The sequence below is a fragment of the Aspergillus nidulans genome, chromosome V (assembly GCF_000011425.1).
Source record: "Aspergillus nidulans FGSC A4 chromosome V".
Lineage (NCBI taxonomy): Eukaryota > Fungi > Ascomycota > Eurotiomycetes > Eurotiales > Aspergillaceae > Aspergillus > Aspergillus nidulans.
The window spans coordinates 1,489,899-1,505,091 of NC_066261.1; the positions used below are offsets into that span (position 1 = coordinate 1,489,899).

The 15,193-nt window shown below is 50.0% G+C and overlaps 9 protein-coding genes across 9 annotated transcripts, besides 1 other annotated feature; 4 read left to right on the forward strand and 5 right to left on the reverse strand.

Annotated features, from left to right (window-relative positions):
• Positions 1–15,193: part of a sequence feature (contig 1.98 826..565485(-1)) that runs on past both edges of the window.
• Positions 156–2,344, reverse strand: ANIA_10715 (uncharacterized protein; the record flags this gene model as incomplete). The annotated part of the gene is made up of 3 exons (XM_050612243.1): positions 156–237; positions 400–1,821; positions 1,863–2,344. 3 exons carry the CDS (start codon positions 2,342–2,344, stop codon positions 156–158), a joined length of 1,986 nt encoding a protein of 661 aa, XP_050468185.1.
• Positions 3,104–4,240, reverse strand: ANIA_10711 (CCDC90 family protein). Its single transcript, XM_050612244.1, has 3 exons — positions 3,653–4,240; positions 3,230–3,563; positions 3,104–3,179 (listed from the first exon to the last, which is right to left on the reverse strand). Exons 1-3 carry the CDS (start codon positions 4,182–4,184, stop codon positions 3,122–3,124), a joined length of 924 nt encoding a protein of 307 aa, XP_050468186.1. The 5' UTR covers positions 4,185–4,240; the 3' UTR covers positions 3,104–3,121.
• On the reverse strand, positions 4,405–5,714 carry sec53 (phosphomannomutase SEC53). Its single transcript, XM_658284.2, has 5 exons — positions 5,535–5,714; positions 5,405–5,467; positions 5,033–5,349; positions 4,907–4,981; positions 4,405–4,847 (listed from the first exon to the last, which is right to left on the reverse strand). The coding sequence occupies exons 1-5, from the start codon at positions 5,640–5,642 to the stop codon at positions 4,598–4,600; spliced, it is 813 nt and encodes a 270-aa protein (XP_663376.2). The 5' UTR covers positions 5,643–5,714; the 3' UTR covers positions 4,405–4,597.
• Positions 6,140–7,205, reverse strand: ANIA_10706 (putative DnaJ chaperone (Caj1); the record flags this gene model as incomplete). The annotated part of the gene is made up of 4 exons (XM_050612245.1): positions 6,922–7,205; positions 6,854–6,868; positions 6,745–6,805; positions 6,140–6,692 (listed from the first exon to the last, which is right to left on the reverse strand). The coding sequence occupies exons 1-4, from the start codon at positions 6,926–6,928 to the stop codon at positions 6,140–6,142; spliced, it is 636 nt and encodes a 211-aa protein (XP_050468187.1). The 5' UTR covers positions 6,929–7,205.
• ANIA_05771 (uncharacterized protein) lies at positions 7,540–8,388 on the forward strand (the record flags this gene model as incomplete). Its single annotated transcript, XM_658283.2, has 2 exons — positions 7,540–7,585; positions 7,646–8,388. The coding sequence occupies exon 2, from the start codon at positions 7,912–7,914 to the stop codon at positions 8,386–8,388; it is 477 nt and encodes a 158-aa protein (XP_663375.1). The 5' UTR covers positions 7,540–7,585; positions 7,646–7,911.
• ANIA_05770 (putative endoplasmic reticulum DnaJ domain protein Erj5) lies at positions 8,752–10,154 on the reverse strand (the record flags this gene model as incomplete). Its single annotated transcript, XM_050612246.1, has 3 exons — positions 9,967–10,154; positions 9,845–9,910; positions 8,752–9,791 (listed from the first exon to the last, which is right to left on the reverse strand). The coding sequence occupies exons 1-3, from the start codon at positions 10,037–10,039 to the stop codon at positions 8,752–8,754; spliced, it is 1,179 nt and encodes a 392-aa protein (XP_050468188.1). The 5' UTR covers positions 10,040–10,154.
• ANIA_10724 (putative COPII vesicles protein Yip3) lies at positions 11,780–12,307 on the forward strand (the record flags this gene model as incomplete). Its single annotated transcript, XM_658281.2, has 1 exon — positions 11,780–12,307. The coding sequence occupies one exon, from the start codon at positions 11,780–11,782 to the stop codon at positions 12,302–12,304; it is 525 nt and encodes a 174-aa protein (XP_663373.2). The 3' UTR covers positions 12,305–12,307.
• ANIA_10705 (uncharacterized protein) lies at positions 12,312–13,347 on the forward strand (the record flags this gene model as incomplete). Its single annotated transcript, XM_050612247.1, has 1 exon — positions 12,312–13,347. Exon 1 carries the CDS (start codon positions 12,331–12,333, stop codon positions 13,345–13,347), a length of 1,017 nt encoding a protein of 338 aa, XP_050468189.1. The 5' UTR covers positions 12,312–12,330.
• ANIA_05768 (Frag1/DRAM/Sfk1 family protein) lies at positions 13,661–15,106 on the forward strand (the record flags this gene model as incomplete). The annotated part of the gene is made up of 5 exons (XM_658280.2): positions 13,661–14,104; positions 14,160–14,241; positions 14,295–14,564; positions 14,634–14,839; positions 14,892–15,106. The coding sequence occupies exons 1-5, from the start codon at positions 14,050–14,052 to the stop codon at positions 15,104–15,106; spliced, it is 828 nt and encodes a 275-aa protein (XP_663372.1). The 5' UTR covers positions 13,661–14,049.

Below are 15,193 nucleotides of genomic sequence, written 5' to 3' on the forward strand. Positions count from 1 at the left end.
CAGTAACCTTTCATAGTAAATTTAAACAATGTTAGAGATACCTGGGTAGTAAACAGCCGCCTTTGCCACGGTCATCCCGCAGCTTCCGACCGGTCCTCGATCCGACTGGGGAGAAAAAGAAGCAATGGTTGATACCCTTGTATTATCGATAAAGATCACGTGATGATAAGTGAGCTTACTAGAACTAACCCATCTAGTCCGACCCACGTCCGGGGCAGAGTTTCCACCAATGGTGTACTAGGTACAGAGTACAGTCTTGCGGGTTTGGAGTAGTCTATCTACGTAAGCCTGATAAACTGTGATGTCTCGAGGCTTCCACCTTGCAGCTTGGCTCGGGGACAACTTGACAGTTATGTTTCCGTATCCGACGCAACAGTGCCATTCACTGCCCGAACAGACCGTCGATAGGCAATCGCTCCAGCATCGCTCCGAATAACAGTTCTCGTATCCCCGGAAGAAGTCGAGTTACTATTGTCTGCCGTCGACTGATAAGACGATTGACCGCATTGCGATATGTCCAGGTGTAATGGGCCCGAAGTAAAGGTGTAAGTAGAAATACCGGGTACGCCACTCGAGTCAATTCTGAGTCCCCTCCGCATCCAAGCGTCGATGGTGAGGCCGCCATCTAAGTCGCCGTAGGTTGTATTTACAGTCAACGGATAATCAAAGCTGAGTTCGTCGACGTCGTCGCCAACCCCCAGCGGGCCGAACAAAATCGTCGCTGATGTACGCTGCACATTCTTCTGGCTAAGGCCCTGTTGATTGAAAAGGCCAACGTTCGAGAAAGAAAGGTTCTGGCTCCATAGAAAGTCAGGAGACCTGATTGCAATGAATCTTTCCGCCAGTACCGAGTATTTCAGGGACGAGTTTCCGCCAATACTGTTTTGTTCAAGATATCTCGTAGTAGTAAAAGTGGGCGTGGGCGCTACGATGTCAGGCCTTTGCCCCGGGCCGGCCGACGTAGGCAATTGCTCAGCGCTGCCGTCGGATAAGTAAAGAAATATGTTCCCTGAGACAGCCCAGTATGAGCCAACCTCGTTGGAAAATGTAGCAGTTCCATTAAGTGAGATGTCTAGTCCCACCACCCTGACCTCAATGGAATGATAAGAGCCATCTGTAAGAAGGGGCAGAAAGGGCGAGATATCGATCTCTGGCATCCTCAGATCGAATGCATCGATTCCAACAATCGGGCGCCAGAACCCCGGAGATACGCCACCCGTGAATATAATTGGGAAAGGCCAGACCACGCCAGCAAGGATTCCATCGATGTGGAGCTGGATTTCACGGAACGGTGAGTGTCCGTAAAGCTCACCAACTGTACTGTCAAAGGTCCTTGTGTCGGACGAAAACACATTGGACCACCAAAACTCCTCCGTGGACTGGCCACACGCGGAGATTGACACAAGCGCACGAGAAACTCGTGAGTCAAACCTGTAAGACACCTCTGCCCTCTGCGAAGGGATGTTGAATGCGCTCGACAGATTGAGTACCGAGCTCCGCGTAGAAATTGGCAAAACGATGTCTGCTAATCTAACATTCTTCTCATGCGAAAATCGAGCCATCAAAGTCACATTAAAAGAACCAGTGTATGTATCGTCAATCAAATTCCCTAGATCGAATATGAGCTTTTGTGGCTCCTGCCACAGCACCTTATACTGTGACAGATCTTTGACGTAGGACCAAATAATTCCATCCGCTGTAGGTTCTGCAGTCGATGTTCGAAATACTTCAATATCCCCGAGCCACAAATGTGCTAGCCGGTCGAACTGTCGACCCTTGGAAGTGACCGTGAGGTTGATGCGGACCGTATCAAATTCGCAGCTCGGAGGGTCATAGTAGCCTGGATAACAAAAATTATTTACCTGTGCATGGACCAGTGGGACCAGATGGTTTTACCAACAAACGGCTGCCCATAACTGTAACCAAATACGTGGTTCAAGAGCAGAATCTCCTCGTTGCAAGAAGTATCATTATGGTTTTGGGAAGAAACAGGCTGATATACCTCGAAAACCTCAAGGACGGCGGAAGATGGCGAGATTAAACGAGAACAAAGCCATAAGGCAGCCCACAGAACAAATAACATGGCGTTGATCAACACAGTACCCCTGGGAGCCTCCGGCCTCCGCAACAATCGAAATTGGAACCGCGTCTCAACAATCTCTCCTTTCACTGGCACCAACCTCGCACTGCCCTTATCAGCCCGGTCATCAACGTTGTAGTGATTGCAATTGCGTTCAAGCTCGCATCCTTGGACGAGCCCCTCTTCTTGTAAGGAATCAAAGAAAGCCAAGCTGCGAAACAACCAACAATCACTAGCACGGCCGATGGAGCTCATCTCTCTCATAGTATGCCCTACTATTCCGGCGAATCTGGATCATTGCTAAAGCAGGAACAATCGGTGATGAGAAATAGGGGCTGCACATGGAATTGGGGTGACATTTGAGATGGGCCCCGAGATAAGACTGCCCAGGTAGGCAGGTAGGCAAGTACACAAAACAGGGTACTCACCATTATCTGTCGCAAGAGGGGTTCGATGTTGATCTGACGCGTGATTGCTACATAGATTGCAGCAGGAGCGAACTCGTCCTTGTCAGGGGCACAGCCGTCTTCCCCTCATCTGCCAATACGGTCAGTCCAAACCTACAGGTGAGTTGCAATGACACCAGCCCTCAATGCATATATACCTCTGAACTCCGATTTTCCCTCGTAACACCGAGCACACTTGGAAGTGCAGTTTTCTTGCCAGAAGTGCGTTGCGAATGCGTTTAAGAAGCCTAAGATAAGCACCCACGCCCCATCCTCAGCCTTCACTACTCGATTATGGATAGCGTACACGTTCCGACAACTGGAAGTAAATAGATGATAAAGCAGAATAGTTACTCGTCACGCGCTGTAGACTCACAGTGTCTTCGATCTATCTTCGAGAAAAGGAGAGAAGAAAGCAATGGTCGCTTCCAAGATCATTGTACCCTGAGACAAAAGAAAAGAAGAAAGCGAGCGCTACATAACCTCGGCACCATACCAATGCAAATATCGTAGTATATGATACAGCGAACTGGCACTAAGTGACCAGCTCTTTTGCGCAACCACCTATGCACTCGGCTCAATTGACAGCAATGGCTTACATCAGAAGACGCCAGGCACCGAGAATCAAAGCAGCAGTACCAGTGCAGACACCCCTAGGAAAATTTGTTAGCGAGTTCTAGAATCCCGAGAAAGAAAGCCATACATAAGCCACTGCAGTGTAGAGAACTTAACGGCCTCCACACGCTCCCTTAGACCTGCTACTTCTTGTTCAATTCTTGTTTCTGTCTCCTTGATGCGCATCTCTTGGCTGTTCGCTTCTTCCCGAATCCGACCTTTCTCAAGGTTAAGGTCGAGACGTACGGAGGCCTGAGTGCGTCCTATCTCATCCCGAAGTCGTGAATTAAGTTTCGCTAGGTCGGCGGCTATCTTTTCATGCGACGAGCGTATGAGTTGGGCCTCAGTTGAATCTGCGTTCAACAATTCGGAGCGGAGTTTGGCAAAGTCAACTTTCTGAGTATAGGCTGATCTCTCGGTATCTAGAATTCGGGAGGATATCAGTATTATACCGGAAACCTCTTCCGCGGCGCGTTCTAACAGCCGCCAAAGAGCGAGAAGGCCGACTAACCTTCTCTCAGAACCATTGTCCGGGTAAGATTTTGTATCGACTCCTGGATAACATCATTTAGGACCCTCATCATGGCGACAGCCTGCTCTTCACTAAATCCCTCGTCCTTGAGCCGCTGGACGAACTTCAACGTATCGAAATGGTGGTCTCGCTTCCTCGGCGCCGAAGCATGAAAAGCCCGACGGGCTGGCTTAAAGGTCGCAACATAGACCCCATTATGGCGGATAGGAGCGCCAACGGGCTGTGTACTCTGGGACTTAGTCTTGTGGGATATCGAGTGCGGAAAGCGTTGAGCGATTGAAGTCGAAGTAAAGCTTCGAGATACCGTGGAGAACGTCGCAACTGACTGCGAAAAGACCTGTGATTGTGTTTGCCATGTGAAGGTAATCCAACCTTGTGGGGACTGCCTCCTTCCCGCAGAGAGGGGAGCGGAATGAGATGCTGTGAGGCTCGTTCGGGTCGACGAGGCATTCCACGTCAGGCGGGGAAGAACCGATCGTGGAAGCTCAGCAACAGACTTTTGAGGAGCCATTGCGGAGTATCTCACAGAATGAGGTATAGCGGGAGGTAGAATCGGTATTGTTAGCTTGCACAGTAAGACAGCGATCGAAAGGTCGGGTGATGGAAGTCCCATATCCTTCTAAAAGCACATTCCGGACAGCTGATGACTAAGCTGGTACCGTCTGGCGTAGTCTATTAGTTTGCTATAGTTGACCCACGCTTTACGTTCAGTGTGATGAATCTCATGCTAAGTGCATCAATATTTGTCAGTGAACAGACTTCTCCTATGAGACTCGATATGGTCTAGCCATAGAGCAGTTAGGTCTTGGGACTGTAGCGACATGATATGTACGGTACATAGTTCGAGAATTATATTCTTCTATTAATGTATAGTGAGTGATATCAGGAAACGTTTCGGCAGCGGACGCTTCGAAGCAATGCACTTCATAGTTGGAATAATTCCCTAAGTTGTCTCAAACAGTCTTCCGGATCCTTAACGGAATGCCCGATGGTCCTGGCGTCGTCGTAGATCTCGAAGTCGTTACCACCAGGGAAAGTTTTGTCACCAAAGAAGTGAATCGTCTTGTAGTCAATACCCGAGATATCTTTTTCGGCCTCGACATGTCTCAGACAATATGTCTTGTCCCAGCCGGTAGGGAAAACATCGAAGGAGATCTGACCGCCAATAGAGTAGCTGTTGGGACGGTAGTTAGCGTCAGAATTCTCAACATAGGCCACTCATTGCAACTTTACCTCAGACCGTAATCAGGGAATTCCTTCTTCAGAGCTTCCACGAATGGACCTCTGATGTTGTGCACCCGATCGTATCTGTGGCCACCGTCAGAAACAGGTTACGGCACAAATCCCAGGGAAGCCTACTCCTGAAATTCGTTTCGCTCCTCAACAGAAGCATTTCTGCCAATAGGGCTGACATTGATCATTCCGTTTCGGAACTCAATGAAGGTACCGCGCTTCTTTGGTATGTCCAGGTCCGCGATGTATCTGAGGATGAAGTTCACCAACTTCTGGTACTTCTCCTCCCCAATCCACTCAATGAAGCTGTTACCGGTGAGGGGCTTTCCTAAGCGATAGGCTGTCAACCCGTTCTCGGCGAAGCAAAAGTCGAAGAGGGAAGTAACGTCGACGCTCGAGGAACCGAGTTGTTCTTGCTGCTTGGAGAAATCGGAACCGCCAACCTAAGACCTGATATGAGATGTCCAATCCTCAGTGCAGGATATTCAGAGGACTAACGGAGCCAATGGCACACTTTTGCCGCAACTGCGAAAGCACCTGGAGCATCTCCTCTGTGGCGTGCTAGTAATTCAGGCGCCTTATCAGCATTCGGAGATTCAGAATAAAGAGTCCAATACGCAGCACTTACCCTTCTTGCAGGCGTCAAGGTATTGTCAACATCGAAAAGACAAATTGTGCCCTTCAATGGACGGTTTTCCAGAGCGGGATAGACCCCGGCACCTTCGACAGTAGACATAATGCTGGCGATGTGAAGGCAACAGAATAATATTAATCCAAGATAATCTTGAAGTTCAAAATAGCAAAATACGACAAGAAAGAATAACGACTTGAGGTAATTGAAGAGGACGAAATGTACAAATGCAGGGAGAATAATGTGCCTGACTCCTGACCGCTTGCGGTGAAAGAGGGGCAGTGGGGGCCTAGACAAAAACAAACGGTACCCCGAAATTCGAGGCAGGGAGGCGGTCAATTGAAAGCTTCCGGGCTAGATCAGCCGCCAGCGTGGGTCGGTTTATCGATAGATCGACCTTTAGGGATGGCTTAATGGTACTCTTTAAGGAAGGTAGTTAATGAAAGGTGAAGAAAAATACACTTTAAGAAGACACAAACTTGAATCACATTTATGGATAATCATAACGTTAACAAAAGTAAAACACAATATCTGGAGATATTATAAGTCAATGGCCACCGGGTATAGCTTGAGCGCTTCTATAAGAAGAAAAGAAAAAAACCTCACTGCCCCATAGTATGCTGGAAGACTTTAGCCGCCAGTTGGCTCAGAAGCCGTGCACGGTCGGTCGCTGGCAGCTCCAAGAAAACTTCATAGACACTTTTTCCCCGAGCATCTCGGACAGCCCCTAGGCGGTTTCCAGCAACAGCACCAGCTATAGCCCCCGGGGCATTCGCCACAATGAATCCAAGAGCGGCACCACTGGCGCCCCCAACAATCGACCAAAAATGCGACACTGCTCCTTGTGCACCCGCCCCATCCATACCCTCTTCCCGGAGCATCTCCTCGAACACAGATCCAAACTGCTCGTTCGATCTCTCTTCACGGTCTGCTGAACTGAATCCAAATGATGACCAGAATCCGCCCTCTCCGCCGGGTACTCCATCATCATCTTCCATCTCTCGTTCGAGGTTTCTTCTCGCATCATATTCTCGTCGGCGGGTATCGTCGGAAAGGGTATAGTACGCATCGTTGACCTCCTGGAATTTTCGTGTCCGCGCTGACTTCTCAGGTGATCCTTCTGGTACTCTGTCAGGATGTGATTTCAAGGATTCTCTGCGCACATTAGCACTTCTATAGCAAACCGGTGAAGGGCATGTATGCGCACCTCTTGTAGGCAGTGCGAATCTCTCGCTGGCTGGCGGTGGGGGCAACGCCCAATACTTTGTCTATTCAGAGAGTAAGAAGCTGCTTGTTGGCGTAGTTTTTTGTCTTACAGTAATCAGGGAGTTCTGTTCATAAGACGTCAGCGGGTTGCAGATAAGTTAATCTGAATCGAACTTACTGGGCATCCTGATCGATCGCTAGACTGATTAGGTAGAGCGTGAAAGTGATAACGATAGCTGTCAAGCCCTGGTAGTAACCGCGGTGAGGAAGTGAGGCAGGTAAAGTGGAGGGAGGAAGGACGAAGAGCAAGATCTGAGATGCTGAAGCCAGATAACTGTATTGTAGACAAGACGGGATGACGTCGGTGGTTGAGACAATGACAGTGTGGACGGAACCGCGGATCCAAAAGTGCTAAGAGCGGACTGGTTAACCCTAGGGATCCAGTTAGCGGCTCAGATCGAGTCTACTCCGTTTGAGACTACATAAGCCTGAGATTATCGAAGAACGTTACACTTTTATGGCTGTTTGAACCCCTCCAGGCCATAATCACATGACGGGTTGTCTGGCTTGAGACAACCCGCTGCCTGAGGCTTGATTGCTACAGCCCCTGAGGATTACACCAATCACCAGCGAGAAGGGGCAGAACTAAAGCTGCGAGTGCCAGCCACCGACTTTGTCACAACAGGGGCTCCCTCGGTCTCGCCAAACAATGGATGTTCGGTCTCCGCTCGAGGCTGGTCAGACTTTCTCTTACCTTCTGCAACGCTTTTTGACGGATGCTCCACGGCTTGTAAGTAATTGTTCCTCCAGCTTGTCCTCGGTACACTTGTTCCATGCTCTCGGTATGTTCATCTGCTCGGTTGTATCATTGCATGTGGCTGATCTGATTAATTTCCTGAAAGAAGCGGTGGAGACAATAACCTATGCAGAACGGAGCCTAAGACTGTGTTGTGCAGAAAGGACCCCGCAACTGCTCTATGATTGCTTGAGCAAGTCGTCGCATCGAGAAGTAGGCACGGATACTTGGAAACTCAATCGCTTCAAGAGGAAAGGAAGAACTGTCAAGCAGTCGATAATTGACCGTCGTTAAGCACATCGACTCTCGATATTGGTAGCCAACAGACAAGCAACTCGCCATCTCACTATTTGATCATCATACGAGTTCAAAATGGGCTGGTTCGACGGCCGGTCCTCTGTTTCGACATCTGGGGCCTATGTCCGGAAGCGCTCAGATCGGTCCCCTTCACGCCGGTCCACTACTGGCTATTCCACCCATCACAGCCGTCATTCTGCGCCTTCGATCTTTGATTTCGGGAGTACTCGTGGACGCTCAAGCCCGTCTGTGTTCTCTTCCTCGTCGCGAAGGGCACGTCCTCGCTCTGGGTTCATTCACCGTGTGGTCCGCTACATCAGGCGCTTATTCCGTGACATCGTCAATTATGCCCGGCGTCATCCGGTGAAAGTTTTCATGCTTGTTGTCGTTCCCTTGATCACTAGCGGTGTGCTTGTCAAGCTCTTCTCCATGATCGGAATTCATCTGCCGAAGCATATATTCGGAGGCAGCTCTTCGCGCTCCGGTAGTGGGGGCGGCGGCATGGCCAGCAACATCAATGGACTGATGAACATCGCGAAGATGCTGATGTAGGCAACGGGCGAGTCTGTATGCTTTGTTCTGTAGCACAGAAGGATTAAAGGTTGGGCATGATAAAACACTCATTTAACGAAGGTCATGATCATGACTTATGTACGACGATGATATTATTACCTGTTTAGTCTCTCATTGGCACCTGATGCTCTCCGGAACTACTGCAGCTTTATTGAAATAGAAGCCGGGGGTTTACTTGCAAATCACGCAATAGGAATCCAACCTATTTCTACACGTTGCTGTTTCCACATGATAATACGAGCTATACATTCCTAAGACTACTATCTGCTTAAGTGCTTCTAAATACAAAAATAATTTTCACCCAGCCTCAGCCCAGCAAATGCAGTCTACCCAACACGGCCGCTACGAACGTTTCCCTCTTCGGCGAGTGGCAGCGCCCCTAGAAGAAGCAGCAGAGCTAGATTGACCCGGCTGCTCCACAGTGTCGACTTGCTCGTCCTCTGAAGCAACTTCGTCGTCCACCGCGCTAGACGCTCCGAGCTGGCCAACAGTCTTTCGATATATCCAAAGGGGCAGCCTCAAGATCATAGTATCACGCAGGGTCGGGCGCTGGATCTCGTCAAGATCCAGCAAGAATTCCTGCCGCTCACCATCCTCAGTCTCCTCCTCCAAGAACACATTCCCGACAGAATCGACAATGAGCACTTTTCCGTTCTCAGCAATGACTCGCTTTCTCTCCCCAGTCGACTCAACCGTCTCGTTTGTGGGGGTAGCAGTTCCGCTCCTACGGGAACCTGTCTTCGCACTTCCCTTCTTTTCCTTGCGGTTTTCGCGGTCCATCAGCCGCTTTTGCCGACGGTTCATCGGCATGGCACCGGCATCAGCAGCATTGGCAGCATCAGGAGTTGGAACAGGGGCGGGGGAAGACGCCCCGCCAATGCCGCGAATACCAAGCTCATCACCCCACGCAGCTCTCCTAGCTTGGCGAATATAACGGTCAACAAAGTCCCGCTGACGCTTCCAACTGAGGATAAGAGCTCCGTAATGAGCACCGCCGCCAAAAACTAAGAACAGCCCGATGAGGACAGATCCAAGTCCAGGACGGAACCGAGAGTAATAATAACCGGTGCCCCTCCACTTTGGGAAACCGTTCTTCAGGAAGTAGTCGTAGCGCTCGCGACCTGGGCCGCGGAGGATGTTCGCAACGATGTTCAGGCGTTGGGCGCGCTCGTGAGCCTCCTTGACGGCGGCATCAATTTCTCGTTTGGAGGGACCGCGGTTGACATGTACGCCCTTCTGGCTGGTTTTAGATTTGCTCTTCGCTTTCGAGCTGTTGGCGATGAAAGAGCGCTTGACTTTGTCGGGGTGGAGCAGTCTTGACATTTTACGGTAGGCTTTGTTCAAATCATCCTGATTGGCGTGTGGCTTAACTCCTAGAAAGTCTGGACGTTCCCGTTAGAGTCTGATTTAGTTCAATAGGGCTTTCGAGAGGTACCGTAAAATGTAACATTTGCGCCTTCCGTTGCGGTAACTTCATCATGGAGACGGAAAATCTCATAGTCTGAGTACAGAACCAAAGTTTAGTCTGATTCGCAGTGTCAATTGACATTAACCGACCTTCTTTCGTCCAAGCCGCAGCGAGAACGATGAGGACCGTGAACAGGAACAGACGGAGTGTTGCTGTCTTCATTGTGGAAACGTTGCTGGAGCGGTCAAAGCTCAAAAGCCCGGCGACGTTGGGGCAGATGCGATATTTTTTTGTGAAAGGACGAATAAGACGATTGACCCAAGAGTATTATTCCATCATCAGCGCTGACCCTTCGATGTCGTTTGTCTCTTGACTCCAACTGAGCACACTTGGAAATTCTGGCCTCTAGAAAATATACAGGAAGGCGGTCAAGACTGCTCCGCTCGCCGCAAGACGATACTGTACTAGGCCCCCCAATTGATAGTGGGTCACGGTCCAGAACAAACTACTCCAGATTGGACCTCAAGAGTCCTTCGTAGTAGTCTACTCTTGCCTAGTACCACGGACTCTCCTCTACAGGGACAGCTCAAGTACGTCTTAGGCATGTGGACCAACCTGCAGCTTTGACGTGTCTACCCCAAGCTGGGCGAGAGAGGTGTTTCAGGATGCCCTACGGATCATTGCTGGACGCCGGCATGTCCACTGCTTGTACGCGGACAAGATTTGCAGGAACCTATTTGACAAATCTCCCGCGAGATTGCTTTTTATGTTCTCAGATTTCAAATTCTGTAGGCTGGCCCTGGTACCGCATAGAAGTATCCCTATAACCAGCAGTCGACTGGCATGACAAGTCTATTGGGCTGAGCGCCATATTGGCGCTCACCTTCTTGTTGGCCAAACTAAAGAGCACTATCGTCAGCATGGTCTGCCAACCAGGAGGTGTAGAATTAAGCGATGTGGTTGATAAGTCATGGTGGCGCAAGCCTAATGTAGCTGGTAGAAAAGACCTGAGGAGCTGTGGCATGCCCCATATCTACGGGCATTACTGCTCCCCGGCAGATGTGTGAGATTGAAAGCCAACCAGTTCTTCTGTACGCATTTACCTCTTAGCTTGCTAGGACGTCGCATTGCATTGCAATGGCGACATCAGCGACAGCGAATACACATGTTTACTTGCAGAATGATTGGGCGTTTTACCACTCTAATGGGACTCCAGGCACTGTTCCCTGTAATGATACCTGACATCATAAATAATCCACGCTTGAAAAACGACGTGGACCAATCGTGAGACTGAACCTAGAGCAATGAGAGCTATACCATTACCTTTAGTAGGACGAGTTATAGATGTCTTGGGTCGTGCGCCGGGTCTATAAATCCTGGGTGCGTCCACCTCACCTAAACCAGTATCTTTACTATCGACAACCCCAGGATGGACCTGACTCTGAAACGGATTGATCGTCTGCAAGAATCGAATACCTTCTAGTTCTCTTAGCCTCGGCCCTTAGACGGCGAGGCTACGAGACATTTTCGAATACGTGACTTTTGGCATTGACCGATGAGCAACATTCCGCACTCAGCGAAAAGCTCTATTCCGGCCGTCACATTGTCATCTGGAATATGATCATCGCAACCGGGATTACAAGCTCAGTTCGACTTCATTAATTCTACGCTCACCCCCGTCAACTGAAGACATTACTCTTACAAGAGGATACTTCTCTCTTTGAGGTTGGGGTGGCTGGCGGCAACAAAACCGATAAGATACGAGGGCCCAGAGAGGCTAAACGCTTTTTGTTCCTGCCAACTTGACACCTGGGCAATAATTTCAGCCTCGACCTAGGCACCCCTTTTCCTTCAGCTCTCACAACACATTTCTTCCAATCATTATAGAACTTCTTGTCTCCTTTTCAGAGACTCTATACTTTCTCTCTTATCGAAATCGGATCATATCTTTTACGTTCCACAATGAGCTCAATCCAGATTCCCATCGACGCGATTACCTCGCGATTCGGAGATCGGTTCAACAGTCTTCGCTCCCAATCACTGGGATCACGGTTTGCCAATCTTCGTCCAATTTCTGAGTTTCTAGACTTCAAGCGACTTTCAAAGCCTGCCAATTTTGGCGAAGCCCAAAGCCGGGTCAACTACAATCTGTCCTACTTCTCGAGCAACTATGCCGCCATCTTTGTGTTGCTCAGTATCTACAGCCTCTTGACCAACCCGCTGCTACTTTTTGTCATCTTCCTGGTCAGTGGTGGCCTTTGGGGCATTGGAAAACTTGGCGGCCGTGATCTCGACCTAGGATTTGCCCGATTTAATACCTCTCAACTCTACACTGGACTGCTAATTGTCGCGGTGCCCCTGGGTTTCTGGGCTTCTCCCATTGCCACGTTTCTCTGGCTCATTGGAGCTACTGGTGTGACTGTATTCGGTCATGCCGCGTTTATGGATAAGCCTATTGAGAATGCTTTTTCCGAGGAGGCGGTCTAGGTGGTCGGCCGCGAGCTCCTTATGGTATGCCCCATTGGGGAAGACCACCAGGGGCACATCTGGGGAGACAGAACGGAAGGCGGGGTGGACAGTTGGTGGATGGTGCGATGCGAGTAGAAGAGCCGAGTGGTGAAGCGGAGAGTCAGTTTGGTTTGCGAAGTAATCGACTGGATACAAGACAATTAGCTGGGTTACGGGGTAGGGGGGACATACTGCGGAGCTCTGTGCTGGAACACGACGACAGGCAGGGATCATTTGACGGCGCAGATTACGATATGTACGAGGACACGAATAAAACAGTTGCATATGCGGTTCAGTTGGCGATGGAGGACAATGAAGACTGGTTAGTGGAGCGGGCGTTGGAGCGCATTCGACGCGCACATTCTGAAGGGCACAAGAACGTCACGCTTTCCAATAGGGAACTTGAGGCGCTTGAGCGGAGGCGACTACAGGCGGCACCAGATCCGGCTGAAAGTCAACAAGTGAAGGGGTCTGGAAGCGATATTGGCGCCACGCCCGCTTCGCCATACCCCTTGGATACCAGTATCTATGACACTTGGGCCAGGACAAGCACTTCAGTTAGTCCGCAATCGTCGACGACGACGCTCCGATCAACGCACCAGCCAGCTTACCTTAGCTCTGCGAGTCGTCCGTCGGTGTTTCATGCGCCTCCTGCGATTCCCGGCTCCCTTCCAGATGACTACCAGCAGATGCCTCTGCACCAAACAGCGCAACTGAGCGAGTCCCGTCACAACCTGCACCATCCAATCGACACTCAATGCGGGTCTCTGACTCGTCTAGCAAAGACGCCGTATACCAGCGCTCGGTCTCACGCTTTGCATGGTTCGCCGGACCTTGGAGCACTGGCAGCGAGATTCGTTACCAACAGAGACAGCGAGAGCGACGAAAGCAGCCCTCGAAAACGCAGCCCAGCCAGTAGTGGCGATGACATTCCAGTGATGGAAGTCATAAAACACAAAGTGCCCAGCTCACCTACCCGTGTGATTAACAGGGGCATTCGCCAACGCGTGAGCCGACCATGAATTCCCAGCTCTGTGCCCTTCATTATTTGTTTAGATTCTTGTTTACGGTTTAAACTCGCGGGCATGGAGTTTAAATAGAGGGCTTACTTTATTCTTACCTACTTATAATAATCTGGACATAGTTTTATCCACTTACACGATTTCTATAGAGAAAAAATTCCATGTAGTATGAGGTCCTTTAGAGCCCAGGCTCTGAATCACGAAGTCTTCTGAGAGCGCGGAGTTAAGAAAGCCGGGTTCCGGCAGGGCTTTCACAACCACAAAGATGACGTTGATCTCCGAAGGCAGCAGTGAAGTCACCCCTGCCTGCAGATCCGAACACGACTTCGCCATGTTCAGTTTTAGTCAGTTTAGTGGCTGATTCAGGCCAGTTGACCATTTGCCAAGAGAAACGGCTCTTGGTATCATTGAGTAACTCCTCTGATCACTGTGTCGTGAGCCAGCCACATCCGCAGCTTCCGCTATGCTTTCCCATTATTGCTTTCGTGAGCTAGTGGCTCCACGCACCCGGGTCCCGACTTATACCTACCCATGGTGCACCAGCATACGTAATACCCCAGCGCTCCTGATTTTTATACTATGATTGTCCTCCTTACTGAAGTCCCTACGATCTCCGCGTTCGACCTCTCCACCACACAATATTCTTTTCCACCCACCGTGCGCAATCGTAGGTGGTAGGCGCAGTTTCATACACAAGACAAGATGTGGATTATTTCTTTCTGGATCTTCCCCGTGATTTCGGCGTGCATGTGGATAGGTACGTCAACACGACGAGTTGGGAATCGACAGCAGGAGCAACTAACACGTTTTAGCCATGCTCGCCGCAATGCTGGGAACCTGGTGCGTCCAAGGCTACCCTATCTACTCGAGCATGGAACCAGGACAAACAATCGCGTGAGTAATTTGGAATCTCCAATCGCAAAGTACCTGTCTGAACGGTTTCGCAGGTATATATCAGACGTCGGCGCGCAGGGTCTCAAGCCGCTGTTCATCACCGGTAGCGTTATCACAGTCGTGTTCCTCGACCTCTCGTTTGTCTCAGAGCGATGGCTGCGGCATTCCGGGCAGCTGGTACCGAACAAAGGGCGATTTGACAAGTTTTGCGCTATCGCGTCTATATTTTTTTCGATCGCCGGCGCTCTGGGCTTGATTCTTTTATCTGTCTATGACACCCTTCGACATTCGCATCTACACAGTGGTTTTCTGGCGATGTTCCTGTGAGTTGTTGCGCCTCGCATTGCGAAAATTGTGTAACAGCAGCATTGGGCTAATAAACCGCCATGCAGTGTTGCATATCTTGTCAGCGCTATCCTCATCTGCATTGAGTACCTTCGTATTGGCATCTTCTACCGCTCCCAGCATCGTGTTCTACTGGCCAGTTTTGCGATTAAGGCATTCTTCATCGTTGTTGAGGTCGCCCTGGCGATTGCCTTTGGTATCTGCGGGTGGCATAGACCGCATCGCAGGAATGCAGCTGCGGTGCTCGAATGGGGTATGTATTTCACTTCCTTTAATAGGATTCCTGCTGACTATGAACCTCATAGTAATCGCGCTGGTCTTTACATTTTATGTCCTCTCTTTTGTGGTCGATCTGTTGCCGTCCGTTCGCACGCGAAACCACGTACCTCAAGGCGAGAAGCGCATAAACTCCGCCCACTCGGATCATCCCGAGATGGTGTATGAAGAGCCCCTAACGCAGGATTCAGCCGGGCCGAACGCCAATAGGAACACCAACTATTACCGGGGGGCGCACGTTTAGTTTCATTTTAAGTTTGTGTAGCTTATGCATTTGGTCTTTCATCGGTTGCGGGTTCGTGATACACTTTAGACACTTTGGACTTGGACT

Coding starts and splice junctions, on each gene's coding strand:
- ANIA_10711 (XM_050612244.1), bottom strand. CDS start 4,184: ATGGCTCCTCAAAAGTCTGTTGCTGAGCTTCCACGATCGGTTCTTCCC. Junction 3,564..3,652: donor GACAATGGTTCTGAGAGAAG/GTTAGTCGGCCT, acceptor CCCGAATTCTAG/ATACCGAGAGATCAGCCTAT. Junction 3,180..3,229: donor TCTACACTGCAGTGGCTTAT/GTATGGCTTTCT, acceptor AAATTTTCCTAG/GGGTGTCTGCACTGGTACTG.
- sec53 (XM_658284.2), bottom strand. CDS start 5,642: ATGTCTACTGTCGAAGGTGCCGGGGTCTATCCCGCTCTGGAAAACCGT. Junction 5,468..5,534: donor CCTTGACGCCTGCAAGAAGG/GTAAGTGCTGCG, acceptor CTGAATTACTAG/CACGCCACAGAGGAGATGCT. Junction 4,848..4,906: donor TTCCCTGATTACGGTCTGAG/GTAAAGTTGCAA, acceptor CCGTCCCAACAG/CTACTCTATTGGCGGTCAGA.